Here is a 21,490-nt window from a genome sequence, read left to right on the forward strand (position 1 = left end):
ATGGGATCCGTTATCTGGAAACCCATTATCCAGAAAGCTCTAAATTATGGAATGTTTCCCTTAGACTCCATTATATCCAAATAATCCAGATTTTGAAAAATGATTTCCTTTTTCTCTGTATAATAAAACAGTAGCTTGTACTTGATCCAAACTAAGATATAATGAATTCTTATTGGAAGCAAAACCAGCCTATTTGGTTTATTTAATGTTTATGTGAGTTTCTAGTAGACTTAAGTATGAAGATCCAAATTACAGAAAGATACATTATCCAGAAAACCCAAGGCCCCGAGCATTCTGGATACCTGTTCCCATACCTGTATCAGTATATTATGGTAGTGTATTACTAACAAATTTTAAGAGAACAGAATGTTTACTGTGTGCTATGTTATAACTCAATAACAATAATATGGTTAAAAAAAATACTGAAATTGCAACTGGAGAGCTGCTGAATAAAAAGCTAAATAATTCAAGTCACAATTAATAATGAAAACCAATAAGAATATTACTCTCTACATCATAATAAAAGTTAAAGGAATACTGTCATGGGAAAAAACATTTTTCCAAAATGAATCAGTTATTAGTGCTGCTCCAGCAGAATTCTGCACTGAAATCCATTTCTCAAAAGAGCAAACAGATTATTTTTTTTTATTCAATTTTGAAATCTGACATGGGGCTAGACATATTGTCAATTTCCCAGCTGCCCCTGGTAGATCTAAGAACAGCACTCAATAGTAAAAATCCATGTCCCACTGAGACACATTCAGTTACATTGAGAAGGAAAAACAGCAGCCTGCCAGAAAGCATTTCTCTCCTAAAGTGCAGGCACAAGTCACATGACTGGGGGCAGCTGGTAAATTGACAAAATGTCTAGCCCCATGTCAGATTTCAAAAATGAATATAAAAAAAATCTGTTTGCTCTTTTGAGAAATGGATTTCAGTGCAGAATTCTGCTGGAGCAGCACTATTGACTGATTCATTTTGACATTTAAGGTGAACAACCCCTTTAACCACAAGCTGCCTGTAACCTATTGAAAAAATGAAAGTTATGTTCTGCTTAAAAATAAAAATACATTTCGTACCTGCTACAAGTGGACTGAAATGCACAGAGACCTGATATCGGACTCCAACATCAGTGTCCAACTCAGTAGCGTTCTGGTGAAGAAATGGAGCAAATACTACCCATAATGTTTCAAAATCTAGAGTTATGCCTTAAGAGTAGAGTTTCTGATGGCTGCAACTTTATATTTCTACCCTTGGTTTCATAATGAGAGGTTTGACAGGCAGGTGTCAATGTACAGTATAAACATATTGCCATTAATTCAGTAGACCTGAATATGTTCAACATAGGAACGGAATATTTTGTGTGAATTTCTTTCAAACTTTTTCAGCTTCAGGTAGATGCAGCAGGAACCTGCAGAGCTCATGCCAAATACAAGTGTGTGCCATAATCAGTATGAGCAAACTCTTAGTGACAGTTTTATCTAAACTAATTATGAAAAGCCTATTCTGCCTATTCATTGGAAGCATCTGTACCCGTGCAGCAGTGCAACATGGATTTTTATTGTTCGGTTCTAGTTCTACTAACTCTTTTACTCCCGTGTTTGCTCACCTTAGAGGGAAAAGTGACTGTAATAGTCTTGTTACCAGGGAGACTGGCTCACATTTTGAAAGCTTCTTAAGCAATCTCTTGTTAATTCTTATATAACAGTACTAATTTTAAGTTTGGTATTTTAGCCACGGACAGATTAACGGAGGTGTCCAAGGCTGCAAGGATTTGATTCAGGAGTAGATAAGGGATAAAACTCAAGCCTCCTTAATTTATTATTCGGTGATCACAAATCCATTTCTGTGCCGTGGATATAAAGATTTTCCTTTATGGGGAAAAAACCCAGTATGGGGATAAAACATAAGCCTGTCAGTTATGCACCTAACTTTGTGATTTATCAGATATATCACAGACACCATTTTCGCAATTTTAAATGCTTCCTTAAATTTGCAAAAATCCCAGATAATAAATAATTACTCTTAATATAAAACTCGGGGCAGTGTGCTATGATAGTCTCATTCAAAAAAAGTCACAAGTCCAAGGAGAGCAGTGATCACAAATCCATTCCTGTGACATGGATATAAGGATTTTCCTTTAGGGGGCAAAAAACAATTATGGGGATGAAATATAAGTCTGTCAATATTGCACCATACTTTGTGATTTCCACCTGTACTGAATTATCAGATATAACACAGTCTATTCAAGACACCATTTTCATACTTACAATTTGTAATACAAATTTAAATCTGCAAAACAATCCCATATATAAATAATTACTCTTAATATAAAACTCAGGGCAGTGTGCAAGACAGTCAAACATTACACACAATTTACACTTACTTATAAAGTTAGAAGGAACCATTTCTCAATAGCATGTTACACAGTACAGGTATGGGATCTGTTATTCAGAAACCTGTTATCCAGAAAGCTCAGAATTAGGGGAAGGCCATCTCCCTTGGGGCAGATTTACTAAGGTGTGAAGTGGCTAACGTTAGCGACAATTTGTGTGTAGGGCATTAGAATAACTCTTTATTAGGGTTCCCTGGAGATGTGTTTTTAAAAGTGGAATTTGTAAGTATTTGCACGAACATTTAACATAAAGACGTCCATACAATTTTAAATTTCCCACCATATGCAAATTGACCTAAGCGCAAGATCACTAGCGAATTTTCACTCGGCACAAATGAACGCTAGCGCATCTTCACCATGAAATGCTCGCACTGCTGAAGTACTGCTAGCGAAAAGTTGCCCGCGTTTGGCACCCAGGACGAAACTCTGCATATTAGTGAATTGGCCTTTCACAACAAACCAAAATTTGTATTTTTAACACCAACGTGAAAGCAGTCTTGCTTTATGGTTTGGAAACCTGGAGACTGACCATGACAACCACAAGTAAGCTCCAAACCTTCACCAGCCGCTGCCTCAGAAACATCCTGCACATCAGATGGCCAGAGAAAACTTCCAACATCAGCCTATGGAAAAGATCAAAAAAGATCCCCATCGACCGAGAAATCAGGTGTCGTGGAGTGTCGTGGAAGCCCTATGCTCCCCGCTGGAGCAAACGGACTAAGAGAGAAGAGAAACGAATTTGCGCCTGACGAAGTGTTGCTCATGGGTGTGAAACGGACACTGTCGAAAATTCACTGCTTACTAAATCTGACCCTAGACTCCATTGTAATATAATAACTCGAATTTTTAAAAACGATTTCCATTTTGACTGTAATAATGCAACAGTAGCTTGTACTTGATCCCAACTAAGATATAATTAATCCTTCTTGGATACAGAACAATTCTATTGGGTTTCATTAATGTTTAAATGATTCCTTAGCATATTTAAGGTATGGAGATCCAAATTACTGAAAAATCCCTTATTTTGAATACCCAGGTCCCAAGAATTCTGGATAAAAGCTCTTATACCTGTATATAAATGTACGAAGGGTTCTCTGACAAAGGCCATGAATATATACAGTATATTCTCATGTTCCCTTGAACCATAGAACTGGGTTGGGCTTTAGGCAATGGATAGCAGTTGTCTGCAGATGCCAGAGCTGACAGCAAAAAGACTGCAATAAACAGCATGGCTTTGTGACAAATAAAACAATTTTTACAGATTCAGGATGGAAATAAATTGCACGTCAATTCAATTAGTGAGTCAGGTATTTTTGTGACACAGGTCATTTAAAGTGTGTCCTTCACGTCTCTGCTCTGTCAGCATTGTTATTCAAACTATTTACCAGTTCTGAATACATTTTGTAGGTGTTCCAGGTGCTTCTAGGCTGGTCAATATTCGTTTAAGCCAGCAGTCACATAGATTCAGTGGTTGTGCAAAAGCAGACTGATAGGAGTGAAAGTGCCATAATTTATATTGACAATTATTCATTATCACTTTTTGAACCTGACCATCTGCGAAAGACATCTGAGTGTCTCCTTATTTAAGTAAGCAGCGTAAGACACCCACAGATTCAGTAACCATGGCTACTACACTGTAAAATCATGAAGACTTTGTTTCAAAACAGATTTTCTTTATCCTTTCCTAGGGGCTTCCTTTGATGTATTTACAGTAACATTAGAATCAGATTATTGGTTTCAGAATTTCAATCTCATATGTTGCTTGAAAGAAATCCTTTAAGAGTAACGCGGCCTTCTTGGTTTTGTATTTTGTCTGCACAGAGAAATGCTAAATATTGTAAAGTGAGAATCAATTCAAATGATCTAAAAATGAGAGAACTTTTGAATTCACCAAAAACTCAGGCATTTTCTTACATTAACAGTAGCTTTATGCTGTTGTGAAGATGTTGTGATATAGTAGGCTACTTCTGTATAAGACAATGAAACCAGGCAGCTGTAAATGTCTTTCTATTACATATCATACAATGCCTAATCCATATCCGGATCATTTCCCATCACTGTATCCAAATGCTGTTATAGTTGACTTTTAATCAGTTCAAATACAAGCCACAAACTGCCAGGAATTCAATATACATTTGGTTTCTGGTTATTAATCTCTCATGCAGCATATATTGATTGTGTTTGGTTTTTAGCAGCAAAAGATATGGAGAAAATCTATTTCTGTAAAGTTAAAACATTTTAAACTTTGTTGTGGAAGCGACAATTATCCAGTATATTTTTTGATGCAAAAGTACAAGCCATTGATATAGAGACAACCTCCACTTTAATAATCCCAGCCATCTTGGCAGACTGGCTTGAATCTAAATTTCTTTACTTTCTAGTCTTTCCTAAACCCTGCGTCCCTATACATTTGCATGTGAAATTCCTGCCCACCAGGCAAATCTGTATGCAGTCCCTGAAACTTTTGGCAATGTAGTCCATAAAGTGAACACAATGCATAACTCAAGTGGAAGTAGACAACAGTACCAGGACAGGCAATAATTATGAGAAGTCAGAAACCGAGAAAGACTCTGTAAATCAGTAGACAAGATTACAAAATCGGATTACAAAGTTGGCAATGGGCGCCAACAGGACAAGGACCGCATCGATTAGCCAATTGGGTCCTGGATCACAAGGGAAAATCAAACCTGCCCAATTTCTGGGCAGATAACATTCAGGGAGGCCCATTGTAATGCCCCATACACGGACAGATAAGCAGCCAAATCAGTCTAAAGGACCAATATCGGTAGGTTAAATCTGCCCGTGTATGGCTACCTTTAGGACTACCAGCTAGTGGCCCGGTTCCCCTCCAGTACATATGCTCATGGAATAAATACTAGCTTAAATTTTCTCCCTGTGGTCCCTTCACTCTAAGGCCAGTTTTGCTTAAGGAGAGATTAATAACTACTTCTGTCTAAAGGTGGCCATACACGGAGATATAACTTCCCTATTCAATAGTCTATGGCCATGCCATAAAATATAACCACATCTGTTCTGAAAACACAGCCCCCCCCCACTTATCTTTCTACCTTCGACAAACTTTCATCAATCAGTTTATCCATAGATAAACAATTATAAAGTGACACAAAAGGATACTCTTCTACCCCTAGTGATAACATACAAGCCTCACCTGGATGTCCTAAGACAAATGATGAGGTTTTGCAATCAATACTCCATAAAAATGAAAGATTGCAAAATATATTCCCAAACCATCTCTTGCTGTTATGCAAACAGACCTCAAAATTTCATCTTATTATGAAGAGTTTCCTGAAGTCTCAGTAGATGGTAGTATATCCCCTTGTCGGCAGATGCAGTGTGGAACTTGTATCTATACAAACTTCGCCAAGCGTATTTTCGCTGGCGCTCCGCAAATTCACTAAAATCTGAAGCTGCGCTCAGGGGTAGCGTAAGGTTGTGAAGTTGCGCTAGCGTTAATTCGCCAAGCGAAGCGAAGTTACGCTAGCGATGGTTAATTTGCATATGGCGCCAAATTCAATTTCCAATGGAAGTATTTGTAGCATCACTACACAAGCCTGGGAAACCTTCAAAACAGCAAATACAATTTTTATTTTGCCCTACACATGTGCCCACTGTATAGTTAAGGTGCCATGAGTTAGGAAATGTAGGGGGGAAGGAGGGGAGCCCCAAAAAAATTTTCGATCGTTTTCAGCCTATCACTCATAATAAAGAAAAAACGCCAGCGTTTTTTGGGACTTAGAATTTTTTTTTACTTTTTTTGAAGCAATCCCTATCAACTCTATTGCGCTTTGCCTGGTCTGAGGTGGCGAAGGAAGTGTAGCGTAAAAGGTAGCATTCAGAACAATGCGCGCGTTAGTGAATTTGCGTAGTTACGTCCATTGGGCAAATTCGCCAGGCGTAAGGGTGCGAAGTAACACTAGCGAAGTAACGCCAGCGTCCGTTAGTGAATTTGCGAAGTAACGAAAATGCCCAACGCTAGCGAATTCACGCGAGCGTTAGGTGCTTCGGCGCTTAGGTAATTTGCCCCTAGGTTCCTTCCCTTGTTATTCATCAAACAGGTCATTCATCAATTAATATACTTGAGATGTCCAACTGCAGGACAGTGAGGAAACAGGACAGGCACTTTAAGACAGAAGGAGAATGCTCTGATTCACTGTTAATAAAAGGAAAACAGAAAGTCCAGCAGAGCACATTTCATCAGCAACAACCACAGAATTAATGACCTTGGTGTCACTCTACTAATGGGGACTTTTAAATCACAGAGGGATAGAAAGGTATTAGTGTGTAGATTTACTGAAATGGTGAATACTCTGCACAGTGGCTTAGGGATAAAAAATAATTTGCAATTATGAGCCATACCATCCAGGGGCTGTGTATCCAGGGGCTTTTATACCAAAGAAATCATGTTGTAGGACATGGACACTTCAAAGTGCTCAAATGCTGGAATCAGGACAACCTTAACCTTACCCAATCTGCTGTTATCTACTTTCATTTAAAATGTCCATGTCTGAATGTGCCTTTGATGTAAACTACATGCTACTCTGTGTATATATATATATTCTATTCAGCTTCAGAAAATTTAACATCCTTAATATTTTATGGCTCATTTAACAATATCATTTTTAAATGATGAACGCTTGCATTTTTTATTTAGATCTGATATCCTATAAACAATACAGAAAACCCTGTTCCCTTTTCTTCTGCTTATCTCTCTTAAACAGATTTTTCAAAAAAAAATAATTTTTACCTTGTAAAGATTTCAGACAAAAGAATCAGTGAATACAAACATAGCTAAGATTTTTCATAAAGTACCTACAACAGACAGCAGCCATATCTTAGCACAGATTGCCTACAGATGTTGTGCATAAGAATTCACCTAGTAAAGCACGATGAGTTTCTCTAAACATGTATTGCTTCTAAAAGTTCTTTGACACATTCTCAAATTTCAATCTCAGAACCCATAACAATACTTTCAAGGATCTCCATATAAACCCTAGAGGAAGAACCACGTGCCAAAGCATCAAGCTTCCTAAAGCAAGTACTCACAAGAGATGTCTTAGGCTTTGGCAGGTTCTGCCCTGTTCCTGGTTGGTCACAATAATCGTCCCTTGCCTGAAGGACTTGTCACCTTCCTATCATTGGAGATACAACATACGGCTGAAAACATTTTCTCCATACAAAAGACCTTGAACCAAGGTTAACACTGGCAAGCAGAAATAATCAGACAACTAACAGCTTATATGTTCTATGGAAATAAGTGAGAAACCATTTGTGCACACTGAAGAAAGAAATTGTACGTTTCTAGTACATTGCAGTTTAAAGGAGAATAAAAGGTTAAAACTAAATAAGCCTTATCAGAAAGGTCCACCTAAATACACCAGTAAAACATCAAAGTAGTGCTGCTCTGAGTCCTCTGTCAAAAGAAACACCACATTTCTTTCCTTCTATTGTGTACATATGGGCTTCTGTATCAGACTCCCTGCCTTCAGCTTAAACCTCCTTGCCCCCAGGCGTGAGCATGCTCAGTTTGCTCCTCCTCCTCCCCCTCCCTTCTCTGCTGTAATCTGAGCCCAGAGCTATGAGTGAGCAGGGAGATGCAGGAAGTGATGTCACACCAAGCTAATACTGCAGCTGCTATCCTAAACAAACAAAAATCTTATAGAGCTTTTTATTCAGGTATGGTAAAACATTCTACATAATAAATATAGCATTCTAGCTTGCACTATTGCAGCTAATCTATTGGCAATAAAATGCCTCTGTAGATTTCATTCTCCTTTAAACTTGTATACTTTGGCAAAGTGAAAAGCCTAATAAAACTTCAACCATGTTGGATGAATAAGAGAAACCATCTGCTATCTTCTTCATAACAATGGCCCTTGCACCTCACTGGAGATATTTTCATTGAAATATCTTCTGCTAGCAAGCTTTTGCCCTTGAGAGCTTTAATGCTTCAGATATTTTATGCCCTGAGGAGCTAAGTCTGAGAAGTTTTATGCTTGAGAGGCTTTACGGTTGAGAGCTTTCATGCCTGAGAGGTTTTACTTATCATGGTTTTTTTTTTTACATTTGATACTAAATGTGATTAAGCTTTTAATCAAGATCTTTTACAAAAATATGTAATTCTTATTCCTGGGGGATCCCAGTGGTTCTTCGGCAGAAGATGAACAGCAACATTATATCTCACTCCACAAATTAAATTATTCTTAGCTTATTCTTTCACATACATGCATGCTGTGACATGGCAGTGTTTTGGTGAAGACTAGGATGTGCCCTGTGGTAACGCAGGGGTAGGCAGCATTTTGCTTGGAGAGTAGTTGATAGAGAAAGAAGTTGTCTAAAAGTAGTAAAAAAAAAAGAAATAGAACACCAAGCACAAACAATGAACTGGAGAAGTGGGCATGGGAAAAATATATTTGGTTTTTCAATGTGTGTATAGTTAGGGAAATATTACAGTCCAGTATGCAGGTGGCTACAACCCCTAAGATTGGCCTACAGCAGAATTCCCCTAAAAAAAACATTGATGCAGAACCAAGACTGATGTGGCCAGACCATTTGGGAGACTGATGCCTTCAGGGCTAGCTAGGAAGGAAGAAACATTGGGGTGATCTGAAGTGAAGGTTGTCTTAATAGATGTTAGATGTTTAAGATATACTGTATTTAGATCTGTACATATAATGTCTACGACATGGTTTTAACTCTTTATAGGTTTGTAACAAAATTAACAAACAAGGGAAAGTTGTGCTCACCACTAGTTTTTAAAATCATTAGGCGGGGGTGCAATGAGGGTGTGACCACAAAATACATATAGACAAATACAAGATTCCTCTGCACTCAACCCATTATCAATATATTTAAGACAGAGACATTTTGTGCATACTGCTACTGAAAAATGCCTTACCCTTTAAACAAAACAGGGATTGTTTGTCCATATATTGCAATATATTTAAGCTGGCCAACTACGTCAAAGTCATCCCATATCTGGCCAGTCCTATGCTCAATTTTCATTTGATTCATTAAGAATTCTATGGTTTCATTATACATTTTATAAAAGGGACGAACACGTTTTACCTGCAACTTACTAGCTGCTTTCAAAGTAAAACTCCCAAACTTGGCTGCCCTTTTATTAGGGCAGCCAAGTTTGGGAGTTTTACTTTGAAAGCAGCTAGTAAGTTGCAGGTAAAACGTGTTCGTCCCTTTTATAAAATGTATAATGAAACCATAGAATTCTTAATGAATCAAATGAAAATTGAGCATAGGACTGGCCAGATATGGGATGACTTTGACGTAGTTGGCCAGCTTAAATATATTGTAACAAAATTAAGAAAAGCTTTCTAATATAATTTCTGACAAAACCTTATTCCCAAACATCAAGGATTAGTAATTCTGCTTTGGCTTTGAGATTTAAACAATCGTTAAATGTTCCTTATATAACAGGTCTGCTTATGAGATGTGATTAAACTGTTCCTTGGTACAAAGCAGAAGATGGTCTAAAAGTAGATCTTGAAGCTGAGGCAAATGTTTGTAGGCAGTAGAACTGTGCTTTGTATTTGTGCAACATAACATGCATGTTTCCAAAGATATAATTTCCTGTTACCATGACAACATTCTCCTTTCTTTCATTACATCATCCATGGAAATGATTCTATTTTCTCCTCTTGTATAACAATTTTCATATGAAATTACTGATATGCATTTGCTTCGCTCTCATTAAAAATGATGCACTTTTTGCAAAACACAAAATCATTCTGCATGCTGTGAATTGTATCTTGTGCAAACGGATTTTCCATTACACGGAAATGACATGAAAAAAAAAAATAGTTTGGCAGATCATTCCCTATGAAATTTCCCCACTACTCAACAATTTCCCTTGTATATCATTACTTTTTGGTTTTGTGCTGTGTCGTTTATGATCATAGACTTACAGTATGTTCATTGTAAGTGAGGACGGTAGATCAAAAAAGGTTTTGTCTGTGCACTTTAATACATTTCAAAAAAGGTACTCACTTTATAAAGCACAAAAAATATAGCAATTTTACAGGTTGACCCAGTGACAAACGGACCCAGGTTATATAGACCTGTTTGGATTTAACTGGGTAGGCCAGCACTCAACCTGCAGGCCCATGTCCTACATCCAGTCCCCCAACCAGCATATTTGCTCCCTTGGACAGGCTACCTGATCTGGGTACTATAAAACTAGAGGACATGCATTTTTATAGTGCCCACTGGATTGTTGTGAATTAATACAATGCAGGTCAGATCAGCAGCTTGTTCAAGGGAGCAAGAATATTGGTTGTGGGGCTGAATGTGGGTCATGTGTGATGCATGGTTCACACATAAAAAAATTCAAAAGAGACTAGAACATGTTAAGATTAACAAAGGTCCAGGGCCAGATGGTATTCATCCCAGAGTAATTAGTGAACTTAGCTCTGTGATTGCCAAACCTCTTTACTTAATTTTTCAGGATTCATTGAGATCTGGCATAGTGCCGAGAGACTGGCGAATTGCTAATGTGGTGCCTCTATTCAAAAAAGGATCCCGTTCTCAGCCTCAAAACTATAGGCTAGTTAGTCTGACGTCAGTGGTAGGAAAGCTTTTCGAAGGGTTAATAAAGGATAAGATACTGGACTTCATAGCAAATCATAATACTATGAGTTTGTGCCAGCATGGTTTTATGCGTAATAGATCTTGCCAGACTAACTTACTTTCTTTTTATGAGAATATAAGTAGAGACCTCGATTCTGGGATGGCAGTGGATGTGATTTACTTAGACTTTGCTAAAGCATTTGATACAGTGCCACACAAAAGCTTACTGGTTAAATTAAGGAATGTTGGCCTGGAACATAGTATTTGTACCTGGATAGAGAACTGGCTAAAAGATAGACTACAAAGAGTGGTGGTAAATGGAACATTTTCTAATTGGACCAGTGTTGTTAGTGGAGTACCGCAGGGCTCTGTACTAGGTCCCTTGCTTTTCAACTTGTTTATTAATGACCTGGAGGTGGGCATTGAAAGTACTGTTTCTATTTTTGCAGATGATACTAAATTGTGCAGAACTATAGGTTCCATGCAGGATGCTGCCACTTTGTAGAGTGATTTGTCTAAACTGGAAAACTGGGCAGCAAACTGGAAAATGAGGTTCAATGTTGATAAATGCAAGGTTATGCACTTTGGCAAAAATAATATAAATGCAAGTTATACACTAAATGGCAGTGTGTTGGGAGTTTCCTTAAATGAGAAGGATCTAGGGGTCTTTGTAGATAACACGTTGTCTAATTCTGGGCAGTGTCATTCTGTGGCTACTAAAGCAAATAAAGTTCTGTCTTGCATAAAAAAGGGCATTAACTCAAGGGATGAAAACATAATTATGCCTCTTTATAGGTCCCTGGTAAGGCCTCGTCTGGAGTATGCAGTTCAGTTTTGGACTCCAGTCCTTAAGAGGGATATAAATGAGCTGGAGAGAGTGCAGAGACGTGCAACTAAATTGGTTAGAGGGACGGAAGACTTAAATTATGAGGGTAGACTGTCAAGGTTGGGGTTGTTTTCTCTGGAAAAAAGGCGCTTGCGAGGGGACATGATTACACTTTACAAGTACATTAGAGGACATTATAGACAAATGGCAGGGGACCTTTTTACCCATAAAGTGGATCACCGTACCAGAGGCCACCCCTTTAGACTAGAAGAAAAGAACTTTCATTTGAAGCAACGTAGGGGGTTCTTCACAGTCAGGACAGCGAGGTTGTGGAATGCACTGCCGGGTGATGTTGTGATGGCTGATTCAGTTAATGCCTTTAAGAATGGCTTGGATGATTTTTTGGACAGGCATAATATCAAAGGCTATTGTGATACTAAGCTCTATAATTAGTATAGGTATGGGTATATAGAATGTAATTAAAAGTAGGGATGGGTGTATGTATGGATGCTGGGTTTTAATTTGGAGGGGTTGAACTTGATGGACTTTGTCTTTTTTCAACCCAATTTAACTATGTAACCCAGAAAAAACATCACCAGAGGTGCCTCTTTTTTATATACTTTAGCAGAGTGCATAGAGTTCTTCTGCAGGAAGAATGCCCAGACTTCCACTGGTGGTCTTATCCCTTTAAAAATAGGTGTTGGTTTGGGCAATCACCCTCTTTTAAAAGCCGCAGGCAGGGGAGGAAGGACAAGCCTATGAAACTTTGTTTGCAGTCTGGGCAATCACTCTCTTTTACAAGCCTTAATCACGGAGGAAGGAACAAGCCTGAGTAAAAAAAATCATTGCTTGGGTATTGGCAAACCTCTCCACTTACAAAATGCTACTGGCATGGGGGAGGATCAAGCCAATTTAAGCCAATGCCTTGGTCTGGAAACACTGACCCTAAGACATGCAGTTATGCAAGGAGGTGCCAGCCCAGAAAAACTTGAACAGAGGTAAGTAACTAGGAACACCATATAGGGTTTACTTTGACGTGGTATGGTGGCTTATCAATGTTATGATCATAATTTTGTAACTAAACAAAACCCTGTTTTGAAAAATACATTCACTAGCTTAGATAGTAAATTCATTTGTGAAACAGGGGACAGGGAATGTGCATTTATTTGTACTTGTCTGATATTTAATGCCAAACTAACTGAAGATCATAACCACTTAAGTAGTGAAACAGTCTTCAGGTGAGCTATTCTGCTTGTGTAGGGCAATGTTGTGTGAGTTACATGCCAAAGCAACAAAGAGAGGTTACAGTAGGTGGTAGGAAAATCGGGGAGGAGAATGTACTGATGACTAAGGAAGGGGGACATAAAAAGGAAATGAATTATTAGGCAAGATTTGAATAATTAGGGGTATAACAAATAAAAGCCAATGCTGTGTTATGTTTACATGTACATGCTAGTTATCTGCTAATGTGTAGGTGTCTCAGCTTTATATTCCATTTTATCAGCATCCACTCTCACTGTCAGGCTTTATTAGAAATGCAGAAACAATTCCCGAGGCTTTGCTTTGAGCTGCAAGTAGAACAATTTTCTTTTGTTAATAATAATGCTTCTTAACAACTTATAGGTCAATGATACATTGATCTGCAAATTGATTTCCTTAGTATGAACAAAGACCCAGAATGCAGAATTAGTAATTGGGAGCGTTGAGTAAAGAAATGAGGGCAATGCACACAGCGTACTTTTGAATTCAGACAACAGATTTATTTTCAGCCAAAAATATATATAATCCCATCATCACCCCCAAAATAATGATCTAAACAGCACTTGGATATAAGATCTATCAGATAGGATGGGTTAATATATTGATGTGTGGGCTGACATCGTTCCCAGTCTTAAACACCCTGGTGTCTGATTTACTAACATATTGTTGGTGCTAAATTGCACCAGTGGGGTAACCCATGGCAACCAGTAAGCAATTAGCTTAGCTCAATCTACTGAAAGATAGGAAAATAAGGCAAATGTCTTAATAGTTGCCATGGGTTACTCTGATCTTGTAGCTAAGTGATTACTATAGTAAATGACAACTAAATTTGATTTGTGCTTTATAACGGCAGTTGCATGTTCTATAGCAGATGTAAGTGCTTGAAACTGTGTTTTCCCTGTACCAACCATCCAGTTTATGGTGCCATGTTTGGGCAGCTGGAACATGGGTTTTTTTTTTTTTTTTTCATTTGACGCACTTGGACACTGGAACAGAATGGAAACAGAAACTACACAAGACAAAGCTGCAAGATGTTTCCATCTCCATGTGACACAGGCAATGTGTTTCCCTGCCACCGATGCCTACAGTCACCACAATAAAAAGAATACCCTTTGTGCAACACCCCTAAAGTCAAAAGTGAGAAAGAAGGAAAATAATTAGTTTTTTAGCTATGTTGAATATTGTTTGTTAGCCATTGCATTGTTTTATACAATACAAATCTGCTTGCAGAAAATAGATGAAATAACATCAAAGGATAACGTACCTTTATTAAGAAATTAAAGAGTAACTAATGCGCAGAGCTATCGTCTGTATAAAGCTTCCCAATGCCTTATAAGGCAGGTAACGCAAGATCATGCGCTTTTTTTAATGAAGCAATCAGAAACTGTCAAACTATGGAGCTAATGCATAATCATAATGTGAGAAAGATGAAAGATGAAAACTATATGAACCTGTCAAAAATCAATTCTGAATATAAAGTTGCATCAGATGTAAAATGGCATATATTAAATATTTAAACCTTACAGTGTGAGTTTTCTGTACAGGTCAGGTATATACTTACCAAGTCCCAAGCACGATACTCGGAGTCCTGATTTTCCAAGATTCCTAGCAAATAAAGAGAGAAAAGTATTACTTTTTTTAAGCCTGTGTTTCATGTTGAATCCAACTTATATAAAGAAGAGGCTGCAATTGTGAACATTTTATAACATATTTTCCCAGCTGACAAAGAAGAGCCCTTCTTAAGGTGGCCATACCCGTAACAATTATGATCTTTCCTGCAAGCATTGGTTCATTTGTTCTTATTACAAATGTTATGTATTGATTCGTCAGATAAGTAGAAGCAATAGAATAGAATTCTACCTCTATCTGACCATTCAGCAGTAAACACTGACTGATGTTCTGATGCCTTTCAAGGGATACTGTCATGGGAAAACAAGTTTTTTTGAAAACGCATCAGTTAATAGTGCTACTCCAGCAGAATTCTGCACTGAAATCCATTTTTCAAAAGAGCAAACAGATTTTGTTATATTCATTTTTGAAATCTGACATAGGGCTAGACATATTGTCAATTTCCCAGCTGCCTCCAGTCATGTGACTTGTGTTCTGATAAACTTCAATCACTCTTTACTGCTGTACTGCAAGTTGGAGTGATATCGCCCCATCCCTTTCCCCCCCCAGCAGCCTAACAACAGAACAATGGGAAGGTTACGAGATTGCAGCTCCCTAACACAAGATAACGTCTCCCTGGAAGATCTTAGAACAGCAGTAATAGTTAAAGCCAAGTCCCACTGAGACACATTCAGTTACATTAAGTAGGAGAAATAATAGCCTGCCAGAAATAATTCCATCCTAAAGTGCAGACACAAGTCACATGACTGGGGCAGCTGGGAAACTGACAAAATGTCTAGCCCCATGTCAGATTTCAAAATTGAATATAAAAAAATCTGTTTGCTCCTTTGAGAAAAGGATTTCAGCGCAGAATTCTGCTGGAGTAGCACTATTAATGGATGTGTTTTGGAAAAAAAACATGTTTTTTCCATGACAGTATCTCTTTAAAAACACTCCAATCAAAGTTTTCCATCTTGCCCGATCAACAAGCCAACCAATATCCAAGTCTTTTGCCAATATCAGTTTGCTTCCCACCATACATGCACCAAATATCATTTGATAATATTTGTGCACCTGGCCACTTTTAGGGTGGGGATTGGTTAACAGTAGTTTGAAGGTAAAGCTTAAAGAACAAAATAACAATCTGATAGGCCATTGGCTGTAACCTTATTTGTAAGAACAGTTATAGATTTTCACAAACAAAGTAAAGCAGTGTAATAAACGTAAAAGAAAAAAGAGCATGAGGAAATATAATGTCACATAAATCTTGGGTGTTAAGCTTTGAGGGTATAAAAATGATTGCCAATACATTAGATAAAGGTTTGTCCTAAGGCTAATGGTACACTATCCAGTGCCTTCTGCCCCTTCTAGGTGTCTGTTCACTGCCAGGCATAGGATCCACCTATCAGGGCACACACAGGGAGGAAAGAGCAAAGAAGCATATGCAAACAATGCACTTTTGCACCCTGTCTTGCACTTTCCAGTTCCAGAATGGAGTACAACTTGATGCCCCTTAAAGGACATGTAAACCCCCTCCACAAAAATGTAATCAGTAAACGGCCTTAAAATCTTTAGATACCAGCCACTCTGGTTGTTAAAAGGCTAACAGTAAGGCTGCAGCATTCCCTTAATCATTTACAAATACTTCTACTCCTCTAACCCACTCTGCCCCCTCCTACAGGAATTAACTTTGGCTGTTGGCTCATGAGCATGCTCAGTTATTCTCAGCTCAGATTACTAAACACACCCTCCAGTCTAACAGCGAATGAAGAGATAGCATTACTGGTTCCCATAGAAACTCTGCTCTAGCTGTCTGAACCTATTTTTTTTTCCTAACCACCTCAGCTTAACCATTACTGTGCTCAACTCAGCAGAACATTTTATCATGTATGTTGTGCCTGTGTAAAGCTGCATTCTGCATTGCATGAACTTTACAGCATACATGTCCCGTTTGCAGATGTCAATGTTACTGATGATGTGTCAGAGGGAAAATAGCTGCCAGGTGAAAGCTGCTATTGGTTTTAGGAAAATGTGATGGCGCTGGCAAATGGAGGGGATATATGCAGTACAAGTGATGTAGCTTGGGTGGGGAAGATATGCCCAACTTATACACAGGGTAGGAAAATGTAGGTTTTACATGTCCTTTACTGTTCTAGCACTTACATCCGGGGCATTAATATATGAGGTTACATATGAATCAAGGTAATGCCAAAGTGGTTGAAGATGATAAAACTGGTTGACAATATGAGCAGACAGCTTAATTAAAGCCACATTCATCAGTAAAAAAGTAACTCAATCTTTAAAGGAGTTATATAAATCTACAATAAGTAATAAATTACCCCGTATTCCTCTTCATGTCCCCTGTGTTTCCATTTAGGATTCAGCATTGCCCATGGCCGTGGTGATTTTGTGCTGCATGATGTCAATTCAAAATAAAAGGATGCCAAAGATCCGGGCTCAATGCAATACATTAGTGAGTTCCTGGGTGACCTACAATTATTATACTGACTGGTCCTTGGTTCCCAATCCTAAAAAAGTAACTCAATCTTTAAAGGAGTTATATAAATCTACAATAAGTAATAAATTACCCCGTATTCCTCTTCATGTCCCCTGTGTTTCCATTTAGGATTCAGCATTGCCCATGGCCGTGGTGATTTTGTGCCGCATGATGTCAATTCAAAATAAAAGGATGCCAAAGACCCGGGCTCAATGCAATACATTAGTGAGTTCCTGGGTGACCTACAATTATTATACTGACTGGTCCTTGGTTCCCAAACCTTCTACTTGATTAACTCCATGCCCTGACCCTTTTGCCTGGACTTCAACCTTGAGAATCTTAACCCTTTGTGTACCGCATATTGGACTTATCCTGCCTGCATACCAGCTTCCTCCTTGCCCTTACCATGCATTGATTTGAATAAGAAACTGGAATATGAATAAGAGAGGGCTTGAATGGAAAGATGAGTGATAAAAATTAGCAATTATTATAAATGTGTAGGCAAATAATTCAAAAACTATAAAAAAACATGAATAATGAAGATCAATTGAAAAATTGCATAGAATTAGCCATTCTATAACATACTAAAAGTTAACTTAAAGGTGAACCACCCTTTAAAAACTAAAACTACCAACAAATAAAAGAGATTTTTACAGTGCTACACCAATTGTTGTGCCATGCTCCAAGCACTATATACACCATTATAGAGGCAACCAACGCATGGGCACAGAGTGCAGCAGTGTTTTGTGTACTGTGCAACGATGGGTGCAATTTTGTGTCCTTCAACTTGCACAGCCCTTGTGCTTAGCATTCATAAATGAGCCCTATAATCTTTAGATTTAGTTTAAAAGTATTTGTTTATTTAGGTGATACTGGCCCTTTAAAATCTTATGCAAACATAACCTACTACATGCACAGTAAATAAACAAAAGAGGGTATATTAATATCTAGCTGTTACATGTACTAGTGTTGGGGAGGATAAACAGAGAGTGTAATATTATGCATGTTGCATTATGCATGTTGAAAAGTCACTAAATGTTAGTCCTCCTGGTTTTAAGATATTCCTTCTATTTTAAGTAAAATAGTGGGGAAAAAAAATACTGGAAGCACGTGAGTGGTCCATTCATTGTTCTTCTTCAATTAAAGTTCAGTTCATCCTCACTCTTCCTGACAGAATTGCACAAGAGACGTTGTAGGGCAATGTCATCTTCAAACGTGTAGAGGCAGCCTCCTGGGATGATTTCTAAGCATCCTCATTCACTATATATGATGGCAGCACATTGAGGTTAAATAAAGTATACAATGCCCTGTGGGGTCTGCAAGCGTTACATTTGTAGGGTTTAGAAATGTTAGTTGTTCAAAGGGGATCAGCTTGATTCTTTTAGGTCACTTGCTTGAGCGGCATAACGGAGTATCAGCTACAAGAGCAGTTTACCTTTTCAAACTGAATTGATTTAATGAGATTTTAGATCAAATAAAAAGAAAAAATAATTGCACGCCAGGTATGATTCATACTGAACATATAATAACATTTGTTTTGTCTCTGAACTATTTACACTTAAGGGGATAACAGGGCTGTCTCACCCAGAGCACAGGATTGTTGTCCTCAAGGGAGCCCTGTAGCTTACAATTAGCTGGAACTAAGTACAACCTCAAGCTCTTCCCAGCTAGCACTTTCTGAATGTAAAAATATGCAGTTACTCTAAAATTCATGCAAACTTATGGTCAGCATCACTCCCCAAGGTCACATTTTAAAGTATCTTTATTGCCTCAAATGAAGTAATAGATCAAAGGCAAAGTAAATAAGCCAGAGACATGTAACATGCTGCAAGAAGGCTTAGAACATTTACATTGGGATAGCAAACTGCATTAGCACACAAAAAAATGCTTCAAAATCCAACAAATAACTGCACTGATTTTGTGGCCATAAAATACAATATATTGTAAAAGTTTAAATAGTGCTTGAATATTAGTGATGGTTGAATAAATTCGCCTGGCGCGAATTCCCACATTTCGCCGCCAGTGAATACATTTGCAAATCTCCCGCAAAAATTCGCCGGCGTCAATTTCCGATTTTCACGTTTTTTTCGTGAAAAGGTTCAAATTGCTCGATTTTTTTTTAAAGTTGAATGGACGTATATATGTTGCAGCAAATACATTACATTACACAAGTCCAGGGAACCTTAGTAAATAAATTAGAGTTGTTATAATCCGATAATAGAAAGGAATAAACAAATACTACTTTGAATAGTAATTAGATTTGAGAACCATTCAAGAATGTTAATTGGAAACTTGCTCAGAATTCTATGTTATTTTATCATGCAAAAAAATGTAAAGGGATAATAATTTTTCACCATAAATCAGAAAATGGTTTAACGCTGACCATACAAAGGCAGATTAAAGCTGCATGTTCAGCCTCTTCAGATAAGTATCTTATCTGTCAGTGTATGGACATTCCCACATGCCTTAATGAAAACCAAGCAGATACCTATTGGACAGGTTTCAAAATCCCATCACATGGCATGATGGCCAAACGATTGATACAAACCAATTTGACCCAGCATGTAGCAACCTCTCTTAACCCACGGATCATAATGTGTAAGGCCAGCATAAAACATGGTGCTGCACATTGTGGAAAGCCCTCACATCCAGGAAAAACCTATTTGCCAAGAATTTATAATAATATATCCCACCCATCACACATCCATTCACCTTAGCTCTCTAGCAACATGGATAATGTAGGATGCAAGGAGAAGAAAGGACAGAGAAGCTTGATGGAGTAGTGCTGAGCAATTCTATCACTGAGATCATGAGGGCCTTGATAAGCCTCTGCTGTAGAATGGTCTCTCTTTAGTGCTCTCCTTGGCATGTTCCAATATGTATTTACTCTAAACAAAATACAGAGGAAGCCATGGGGAGCTAATTAACATTTATAAATACCTGAGAGAGTTTGTGATAGGATATTTTGCTCTACACATTGAGTGTAAATATTTATGCCTTGTTATAACTGGAAGCAAATCCACTGTACTCTGTTATTTAGATTTATGCCGGCCATGCTTTTGGTTAAATATTTAATGATTGTCAAAGTAAATGAACCTGTACTCTACCAAATAATTACAAAACATGTTTCATCATCGTTAAGGAAATGCAATGCAGAAGAGGAACAAAGCTATATTGGTAACACATGATCATTTGATTTTTAACTAATAAAAGGCCTTTCTATAAGGCCCAGAGATTAATGTGAAAGTATTTGTGCCGTGCTCCTCTAGCTTCTTTAAATTAGGGTTGTGCTCAGCTAAAGACTATTGGTAATGGAAAAGACCTTGCATATTAACAGAAAATAGCAGAAAAAGAGTTGAACTATAAAACTAGGTCATTGTAGATATGAGATCTATTACCTCTTTTCCAGAAGCTCCAAAAATACAGCATAGCTAGTTTCTATAGTATCTTATGTAAAGAAAAAAAATCCAATGTCTATGTAATAATAAGGCAGTACCATGTACTTGATATTACCGTATATACTCGAGTATAAGCCGTCCCGAGTATAAGCCGAGTTACCTAATTTTACCTCCAAAAACTGGGAAAGCTTATTGACTCGAGTATAAGCCGAGGGTGAGAAATGCAGCAGCTTCTAGTAAGTTTCAATCTCGTTTTTGGATGACTATTCTTAGGCGCCGGCTACTATTCTAAGGCGCCGGCGAATATTCTTAGGCGCCGGCTACTATTCTAAGGCGCCGGCTACTATTCTTAGGCGCCGGCTACTATTCTAAGGCGCCGGCTACTATTCTTAGGCGCCGGCTACTATTCTAAGGCGCTGGCGAATATTCTTAGGTGCCGGCGACCGTTTTTGCGATTGACCCGAGTATAAGCCGAGGTAGAGTTTTTCAGCATATTTTGGGGGCTGAAAAACTTGGCTTATACTCGAGTATATAAGGTAACTAAGCCATTATAAAGCATGGTGTCCAACTAAGCTAGCCTAAAAAATGGTCTTTCCCTAACAAAAAAAGTTACCAAAACCCAGCATGCTGGTTAATAGATCCTGTACCCAATTCTCTCTCTGAAGTTCAGCAAGAAAACCTCACATACAAGGGGACCTTTAATGACATTAACAAATGTTGTCTTAATGCTGATTCCAACCATTGTTGCTATCTAAAATGTCTATGTACCTGTGAATCTGACACACCCTTCTTGTTAAAATCTACTCCCATTATACAATACCTTCTAATTAATATTTAAAAGAAGAATAAATAGTCTATTATGTGATCATCTTCACATTAGTTCCCATAAAAGCTCAACGTTTGAC

At 38.0% G+C, this 21,490-nt stretch overlaps 1 protein-coding gene across 1 annotated transcript in view; it reads right to left on the minus strand.

Moving 5' to 3' along the window:
* The window catches only part of LOC108717042 (voltage-gated potassium channel subunit beta-1), a 116,054-nt gene that overhangs the window by 54,863 nt on the left and 39,701 nt on the right, over nucleotides 1-21,490 (minus strand). The window contains exon 2 of the mRNA XM_018263766.2: nucleotides 14,644-14,687. Within this exon, the coding sequence (XP_018119255.1) occupies nucleotides 14,644-14,687 (44 nt within the window). The remainder of the gene's footprint in view (nucleotides 1-14,643; nucleotides 14,688-21,490) is intronic.

The sequence above is a fragment of the Xenopus laevis genome, chromosome 5L, assembly GCF_017654675.1.
Source record: "Xenopus laevis strain J_2021 chromosome 5L, Xenopus_laevis_v10.1, whole genome shotgun sequence".
Taxonomy (NCBI): domain Eukaryota; kingdom Metazoa; phylum Chordata; class Amphibia; order Anura; family Pipidae; genus Xenopus; species Xenopus laevis.